Source organism: Lactuca saligna, chromosome 6, assembly GCF_052625555.1.
Source record: "Lactuca saligna cultivar CGN05327 chromosome 6, ASM5262555v1, whole genome shotgun sequence".
Taxonomy (NCBI): Eukaryota; Viridiplantae; Streptophyta; class Magnoliopsida; order Asterales; family Asteraceae; genus Lactuca; species Lactuca saligna.
In genome coordinates, this window is record NC_136422.1 from 22,609,455 (window position 1) to 22,619,465 (window position 10,011).

General features: G+C 33.7%; 1 protein-coding gene across 1 annotated transcript; it reads left to right on the forward strand.

Annotated features, from left to right (window-relative positions):
- Positions 1–8,124: 8,124 nt before the first annotated feature.
- On the forward strand, positions 8,125–9,384 carry LOC145002378 (uncharacterized). The gene has a single exon (XM_078961665.1). The coding sequence runs from the start codon at positions 8,125–8,127 to the stop codon at positions 9,382–9,384; it is 1,260 nt and encodes a 419-aa protein (XP_078817791.1).
- Positions 9,385–10,011: the final 627 nt, after the last annotated feature.

Below are 10,011 nucleotides of genomic sequence, written 5' to 3' on the forward strand. Positions count from 1 at the left end.
TGTAGCCATTCTGAAACAATTAAAGAATACCATGAATAAATATAACAGGAAGCATCTATCCACATCAAAAAGTATGACATGAAACATGAAGAAAAACCTTTTGTTTTGGGGGGTTTGAGGCAAGTAACCATGTTATCTTTCATATCCATTTATCATTTAAAACCCTTTCTAGTTGACTTCCATGATTTCACACTAAATTTGACATCTTATATCAATCCTTTCTCTGCATATAATCATACTAACAAAATTACAGGGTGGGGTCATGACTTATGAGCATCAAATTTGAAACTAAGTGTCCGAATCTAAGAGTAAAATCTTTACAGGTGAATGTAAACATTCTAATGCGCTTGAATTGAAAGGAAAATGTCATCAATTTCACCAAGAATAACCTTTCAAAAAGTAAAATGAAAACGACAAAAACCATCACCATGAACTGGAACCATCGGCAAAGATTTTACGGATTTACAAGATAAGGGTATTTGGAACAAATTCATAAATGAAATTTAGGATAAAACTGTGTGTACCTGGAAACCAGTCGATTTCTTTGATTAAAGAAGCGTCAGTGATGGTGCCCTAAAAGAAGCCAAAATCCGATCAGCGTAGAAGAAGAGCCGATGATTCTTGAAACCCTAACCAAGATCGATATCCTTTAAGCAAAAACAGAGCATAAGGGAAACAAAAAACCAGAAAAGTAAATATAAAATGATAAAAAGGCGGGAAACTATAAGAGATATACCTCGCAACGGTAACGGAGTACCGGTGGTAGAGTTGCTAAGCTTGTTTTTTATTTGAACCATCATATCATTTATTTATTTTTGTTTTTGGTCTCTACTATAGTCTAGTTGAAATAACTATTTTGTTCTTTTATATATATATATATATATATATATATATATATATATATATATATATATATATATATATATATATATATATATATATATATATATATATATATATATGGTCTCATCACCACCCATCAGTTTCCTCATTGAGTTCAAAAACAGGAAGATGATTTTGGTATGGAGAAGCTCAAAGGTTTAAACAATAATAGTGTTATTGAAATAGGAATGCAGTTTTGGAGAGAGACTATATGTGAGGTAAGATAGGAAAACAAACGAGAAAAGGAAATTGATCGAAAGAGGAAAGGAGCTTTTGAGATCTGAAGGTTGCAAATATACCGGTCACCGACACCAACAAAGAAAGATAACGGAGAAGTGTAACCATCATCGATCTAGTAATTCTATCGCTTAACTTTTGATAGATTCAACATGTATATGTTGCAAATGTGAGTTCCACTGTTGGTATCAAATACTCAAGAGTAAGACCAAAAAATATAAAGTTATATCAAATACTCAAGAGTAAGACAAAAAAATATAAAGTTATATGTTGCAAATGTGAGTTCCACTATTGGTATCAAATACTCAAGAGTAAGACAAAAAAAAAAGTTATATCACATAGAATGGTAAGTAACTACTAGGGGGTGGCAATCGTATCGGCGGATCAAAATGCATCAACCCGTACAAGATCCATATAATTATTCACGTCGAGAGCTGACATGTTGGAAAAATTAACCCGTACACAACCTGTCTACCCGTTTATATATACATATATATGGTTAGATCGGGTTGGCAAGGGTGATAGGTTGACCTATAAACCCAGAGATTATTTGTGTAATAATGAGGACTGGTTTAATATAGGGCAGAAAACACACATAGGATGATAGGCATAATCACATAAATTAAATCTAATATATTATAATATTATACAATGAATTTTCTCATAGGGTGGGAGGTCTTGGGTTCATCATATTCATTTCAGGGTGGCCAAGAGGGGGGTTATGCAGCAACTCTTGAAAATGTAAGGCAAAATGTTTCGTTGTCTTCGCCAAATGGTTGACCACCTCAATGGAAGCTTGATTTAATGCCACAATACCTTTTAAAAAAATTTAAAAAATAAAAAAATTTAAAAAAAAAATAAATGTGTTGGCCGGTTGACCTGAACCCAATAACTAACCCGTACACAATAGGTTCTTTGGGAGGTTGGTGGGTCAGAAATTTAACCCAAACCGTTTATTTTTGTAGCACGATCATGTTTAGAGTTGCCACCCCTAGTAAATGCCCATTGTTGGATTCTCCAACTGTTCTCTTCTTCACCTTAGCTAGGTAAATAGGAAAAATCCTCCTTTAATGGCTTTTCTTACGACAACGATACCAGTGGAACATTTTTGTTTAATGGCCCAAATATTTGTCGACAACTTATATTATTTGGGAAAGTTCAGTTTAGTGTGTTCTAACCAAATTAATGAACATTTCTTTAGCAATATGACCAAATTAATGAACATTTCTTTAGCAATATCATACATAACCAACGAGAAAGAAAGGAATTGCATAACAAAGTTCCTGATCCATTTAATTATCTTTTAACTACCAGTTTTCCAAACATCGACTAACATTTAGTGATTTACCATGTAGGTTTGTACCAATATATTGTAATTACACATAGATTTCTCATGCAAAACATTCTTCATAACATAACTCTAATCGACATACTTTTTACAATCTAATTCAACACTAACCAACTTAAAAAAAATCATTTTTTCATCCAACCATCACAACAATACACAAATTACTAACTAGAACTCCGAAGAAGACTAATGTTTTTACATGAGAATGTAAGAAAAAAAAATCCACATTTAGCAAACTATATATCTTCTACTTTCTCCTATCATCATGTCTTGATATGAAATCTTGAGGTGTAGTGAACGGATTCATGAACAGATCAAGTTGATCCATAGGAACCATATCCCAGTCCCTTGTACTTGTTCCTATCATCTTCTCACAGTTGGAAGATCCAGTGTTCATCATTGAACTCAGATCTCTAGCATCGATATCTTCAGGTGTGAATTGATTCATGACTTCAAACTGATTTAAAGAAACCATATCAGTGTACGAAAGGCTTCCCACTGAACTCGGATCATTACCATTGATATCTTGAGGTGTTCCTATCATCATGTCATGGTTAGAAGATTGAAATTGTATGCATGGAATGTCCATATTTTGAGGTATAAACTGATTCATGTATTCAGACTCCATTATACTTGTTCCCATCATCATATCAAAGTTATCCCCTCTTTTTCCATGAATGTTTTCACATATTCCTACACATCGACATTCACTTCGGCATCCCACTTGAGTCTAAAAAAAGATTATTAGAAACTCGAGAAATTAAAGTAAAGATAATCTGAAATATATGAATTGAAAAACCCTATAACATACCCTATAGCACTTGCATAAAAGTCGTGAGCACTTTGAAACCCTACACTTGCAACCTATTATGTGCTTTTCTCGACCCTCCTGTTGACAACCATTATGCTTTAAGATTTAAGAATCCATTAATTTGCATGGAGTTGAAAAGTCAAGTTTTTAAAGATGATTAAGAGATAATAAAGAGAATTATCGACCTTGGTGGAAAATGCAAGTGGATTTCGCTCTTGTGCTTCTTCACGTGCCTTGTCAACTTTTTCTTTATAATCAAGTTGATTGAAGCATTCTTTGCATGAACAAGCTTCGTTACAATGATGTTCAGCAGCAAAGCAAATACAATAACTGCAAAGGAACTGTTGTGTTGTAAAACATAAGCTTTAATTAGTTGTCATTATTAAATTTGAACTTACAGTTTCAAGCAATTGGTATTCTGACATTTGCATCCTTTATGAGCATGGTTTTTTCTTTTTGTAGGCATTCTTGGAACTGTAAGAGAAGAACATGAACAGTTATAACAGGAAGCATCAAGTCTGACAGGAAACATGAAGAAAAATCTTTCTTTTTGGGGTTTTGAAATGTCAGATTCATAAACACTAAGAATTCACGTTCCCCAAATCAAATAATCTCATATGCTCAATTGGGAATCAAGTATTTGTGGTGTTTCCGATGACCTAAATTCGTTAATTAAACACGTTCCTCTATCTAGAGAAAGAACAACGATCTTTCAAGTGGTTGTTTTCACTAATTTTCCTCTAAATTCGTCATTACATCAATCCTTCTTACTAACAAAACTATAGAGTGGACTTACGAGCATCAAGTTTCAAACAGAGTGTTCTAATCTGAGCGTGAAAAACATACAAGTGTAAGTAGGCATTCTAATGCGTAAGAATTGTCAAGAAAACACCATCAATTTCACCAAGAATAGCTTTTCAGACAAAAATCTTCACTAATAACTGGAATAATCGGCAAGGATTTTACCGATTTACAAGATAAGGGTATTAGAAACAAATTCAAACACGAAATGTGGGATAAAACTGTATGAATACCTGAAAACTAGTGGATTTCTTTGATGAAAGAGGTGTCAATGGGATTATCGGCTAAGTGCCCTTACAAAACCCCAAAGATGATCACGGTAGAAGAAGAGTCGATGATTCTTGAAACCCTAATCAAGAGCGATAACTTTTAGCAAAACCACAGCAAATGAAATAAAAAATCAGAAAAGTTATTTATACAGGTAAAAAAGGCGGGAAGCTAGAGAATGTGACCCTCGCAACTGTACCGGTGGCCGGTGGTGGGAATACTAATCTTACGGTTACAAAATTAACTATTTCTATATTTTATCCATGACCAATTGTCACAGATTATATTTTGTATTATTTTGAAACATTTTAATGATTTTTAGGTATTCTATGTGTCTTTTCTTTACTCTTTTTTTTTTTCTCCTTTTTTTTTTTCTAAGGATTGACTCTTTAAATATAAGCTTTGTTGCGGGTTGCTCTTCTCCAATATAAAATAACTAAAATACCTATTATTTGATTATTATTATTATTGCCCTAACTATGTGTTAAAAAGACTATTCTAGCCTTAAGTTATGGCAAATTAGCTAAACATATGCTAATGCAGTCGGCTCATTGCACATATAATCAATAACATTCCTTATACTTTTCGCCATTTTAAGTGTATGGAAGTTTTGGAGTTAAGGAGGCGTGTAATCAATAACTAAGGGCGTGTTTAAAATGTGTTTGGTTTGGTTTTTAAAACTTTTAAGAAATAAAAACCAAAAATCACAAAAAGATAGGATTTCATAATTTTTGAAAAAGCTTTTTTTTATTCACGGCAAAAAGTTGTTTTAAAATAACTTTTCCATTTCCTAAATATTTTTTGGATTTTTTTGAAAAGTTCAAAAATCATTTTAAAAGGAATATCAAACACCTTCTAAATATATAGCATATATACGAGAAAGTTTGATGTATTTTCTTTTGGATGGCATAAACATCGATGATCATCCTTGCAATTAATTGTTGTCAAAGTGTTATTCGCCTCATAAGTTGGAATGCGAGTCCTCTCATTCTATTTTAATATTTCAAATATACTAACTAGTACATCCAAAGGGATTAGATGAGAACGTATTATTACAAGTCAAATCTTCATGGTTTGACACTACTTACAATATGAATCGAATGTGAATGTATTATAACAATTCAAAGTCTTATCATCATTTTTTGCATGGAAATCTTGAGGTGTAAACCGATTCATGAATTCAATTTGATCTCATAATCATCGTCATTATAATGTCGGGGTTAATTAGAAGATTCAAGTTGATCCAAAGAAACCTCATCAGAGTCGATCTTCTTATGATCGAAGTTATAATCCCCTCTCTTGCCATGAACATTTTCACATCCTACACAAAGGCAATGACCCCCACATCCGACGTGAGCCTATTGGGAATAACTCAAAAAAAGTTAGTCAAAACCCTAGAAAGTAGTACATATTGAATCTAACATGAATTGAACACCTTATAACATACCTTAAAGCACTTACATGACTCCTGAATGCACATTCTCACCCTACACGTGCAGCCTTTTGTGTTTCTCTAAAGTTGTCATCAACCTATGATCTTGACCCTCCTGTTGACAACCATAATGCATGCATGTGTATTAAGGATCCATTAATTAGCATGCATGTAAAGTTAAGTTTCACTACTAGAAAAAAAGGTGTTTGCCTACGGATAATAGCTACGGAAAATTTCCGTAGCTAATTAGCTACGGAATGGCTACGGATTAGCTACAGAATTGGACGCCCTAATTTAGTAACGGAATAGCTACGGCATAACTACGGATTCAATTCCGTAGGTATTTCGTAGCTAATTAGCTACGGGATAGCTACGACATCACTACGGATGCTACTCCGTAGCCATTCTGTAGCTAATTAGCTTCGGAATAGCTACGGCATAGTTACGGATGTTAACCCGTAGCTATTCCGTAGCTACTTAGCTACAAAATGGCTACGGAATAGCTACGGATATAATATTAAACCATTAAATAAATAAAGGATCTCGAAGGTGCAAACGACTGTATCAACACTATTAATGACTATAAGTTGTTGAAAATAAAGATAATCGTGTATAATAGAGGTGGAAAAAAAACGAAGAGAAAAAAACGATGTTTAATGCCCGGAAAATCAAAAATAATAAAATCCGTAGCAACTCCGTAGCTAATTAGCTACGGATTTTTTTTTTTTTTTTCTATTTTTCGGGCACCAAATGTCGTTTTTTTCGCTTCGTTTTTTTACACTTCTATTATACATCATTATCTATACTTTCACTAACTTATAGATATTAATAGCATTCATAAAGTCGTGTGGACCTTCGTGATCAAGTATTCGTTTCATAGTTTTAACAATGTAATTACTATACTTTTCACCAAATTGTGATGAATTTATTTTTGTATATGTATATTTACATACATGAAAGAGTTGTGGTATATGTGTACGTGTATGTGTGTGTGTATACGTGTTTGTGCGTATTTATATGTGAACGTAGATCATAAGCGTGTTAAACCATTAAACGAGTAATGGATCTCATATGTGCACACAACTTTATGAATGATATTAATAGCTATAAGTTGGTGAAAATAGGGATAATCATGTATAATAGAGGTGTGAAAAAAACGAAGCGGAACAAACGACTTTTGGTGCCCGAAATGTCGAAAATAAGAATTATCCGTAGCTAATTAGCTACGTACTAGCTACAGAATTCTAACGGAAATAATAATAATAATAATAATAATAATAATAATAATAATAATAATAATAGTAATAAGAAGATGTTTAAATAGAATAGTCATGCATGTTGGTATGGATGTGACATGCCCGGCCGGTTGGTAAGTTTGTGGCATTGTACGTATGCAACCCGAGTTCGAATCCCACCCATGTTTTCTTTATTGCAGGCCGTAGCTAATCGGTAGCTAAACCGTCGCTAAACCGGTCCGTAGCTAATCCGTAGCAAATTCCGAAGTTGGGCCGTAGCAAATCGGTAGCTATTGTTTTTAATTAAAATCCATTCTATTTCCTTATATCCCACGAATCCCCCCCTCTCGTTCCAACAATCGCCGGCGATTCTTCCCGCTCTCACCGTTGCCGTCGTCGGCTTTCTTCTCCGGCGCACTTCCCTTCTCTCTCTCGGCCTTTTGCTCGATTCTTCCCTAAAAGGTAAAACCCTAGTGTTTTTTTTTTTTTTTTTTTTTTTTTTTTTTTTTTTTTTTTTTTTTTGAAATTACTTGATGTATACAATTTAGATGCTTTATTCATTGATAATGCTAGTAAGTTTTGTTGAATGTGATGTCAAATTTAAGGATTTAGATTTAATTTGGTTGAATATTTGGTTAATTTCATAGCTTAGTTGAATATATAGTTAATTTCAATTTGTTAAAAATGTTAATTTTGTTGAAATGTGATATATAAAAAATGTTGTGAACTTTAATTTGTTAAAAATGTTAATTTTGTTGAAATGTGATATATAAAAAATGTTGTGAACTTTAATTTGTTAAAAATGTTAATTTTGTTGAAATGTGATATATATAAAAAATGTTGTAAACTTTAATTTGTTAAAAATGTTAATTTTGTTGAAATGTTAGGCTAATTTTATAAATTTGTTAAAAATGTTTGATTAAATGGGATGTTATATATGTATCATTAGTTATATATGTGTATTATGTATGTGTATTATGTTAATAATTTTTATGGGCTTTTTATGTATCATTAGTTATATATATTAGATTAAATGAGATGTTACACTATTACTTCATGTTTAGTTTAAAGTTTTAACATTTTTTATATCTAAATGTAGTTTTAGATCGAAATGTTGTCTAATAGAGAATGGATGTACACAAAGAGACTCGATAATCGTCGTTTGTTTAATCCACAATGGCCACATTATGTTAATTTGTTTTTGGATTTTGCTTATGCGAACGCAACAAACATCCAACATATCATTAGGGAAGGGGTGGAAGTTTTTGAAATTAGATGTCCGTGTGCGAAATGCAAAAATATTTATTACCTTCCGAGAGAATTAGTTTTTAGCCATCTTGTTAACCGAGGCTTCATGATTGGTTATACACAATGGTATTTACATGGAGAAAAATATCCAACACTAGAGATAGGTCAATGTTCAAACCCAATTTCACCTCAACACGTGGGTCCAAGTTCGAATATTGAAACAGTTCAACACATTAATAACGATTTTAGTGATTATCATAGATATGAGGAGATGGTTATCGATAGCATGCACCAACCTGAGGCTTCGTATTATCAACAAACACCACAACACCCAAATCTTGAAGCCCAAAATTTTTATAAAGTTTTGAAACAAGCAAGTGAGCCTTTATGGGACGGGTGCACAAAAACTTCCACACTCTCTGCCACCACTAGATTATTGGATTGGAAATCCCAATCTAATGTTTCAGACACGTCATTTGATACACTTCTTTCGATTGTTAAAGACATTCTACCAACTGGCGAGAAGCTTCCTAATAACTTCTACGAGACCAAGAAAATGTTGAAGCCACTAAAATTGCCTTCAGAACGGATTCATGTATGTATAAACCATTGCATGCTATTCAGGGGCCAGTTTGCTGATTTGGATCATTGTGCAGTATGTGGAGAAAATAGATACAAAGCCAAAGGGAGAAAGGTTCCTAATTTGGTCATGATTTACATGCCGATTGGACCGAGACTCCAAAGGCTCTTCTATTCAAGGAAGACGGCCAAACATTTAACTTGGCATGTAGATCATTTAGTAGATTCAGAAAAGATGATACATCCCAGTGAAGGTGAAGCATGGAATCATTTTGACAGAAAATTTCCTAATTTTGCAAATGAGAAGCGCAGCATACGTCTCAGGTTGTGCACTGATGGGTTTAGTCCTAATAATTCAAACACGACTCCCTATTCGTGTTGGCCAGTGTTTCTCACTGTTTACAACCTACCCCCTTGGTTGGCTTTTAAACATCAATACATACAACTTCCATTGATTATTCCTGGGAAGAAGAGTCCCGGACAGAATTTGGATGTTTTTTTTACAACCTTTGGTGGACGAGTTGAAGATGTTGTTCACAGATGACATTGAAACTTATGACGCTCATCGAAAGACCAATTTTCAGATGAAGGTTGTACTTCTATGGACAGTTAGTGACTTCCCTGCTTATGCAATGTTGTCCGGATGGAGCACTCATGGTAATTTAGCCTGTCCGTATTGCATGCACCAAACAGAATCATTTCGACTTTCCAACGGACAAAAACCGTGTTGGTTTGACTATCATAGAAAACATCTACCCGAAAGACACGTATTCCGAAATGATACAGTTAATTTCTTAAAAGGCAAGAAAGTGAAGGGTCATGAAGTGCCTGTTCCATATCCAACCGGAGAATATGTTTGGGAGAAAATTCCGTAGCTATTCCGTAGCTATAGTAGCTACGGAATATTCTGTAGCTATTCCGTAGCGATTTTGTAGCTAATCCGTAGCTATAATTTAGCCACGGGCCATTATGCTACAGCCAATTTTCCGTAGCTATCCGCTTATAGCTACGGAATAGCTACGGATTGTGCCGTAGCTATTGCACCAATTTTCTAGTAGTGTTTTAAAGATTATAATTAAACTACGTAAGAAAGTGAACCTTGGTGGAAAACGCATATGGATTTCTCTCTAGTGCTTCTTCATGTGCCTCATTAACCTTATCTTCATAACCA

Excerpts from the sequence above, each read along its gene's own strand:
- LOC145002378 (XM_078961665.1), top strand. The coding sequence starts at position 8,125 with ATGTTGTCTAATAGAGAATGGATGTACACAAAGAGACTCGATAATCGT.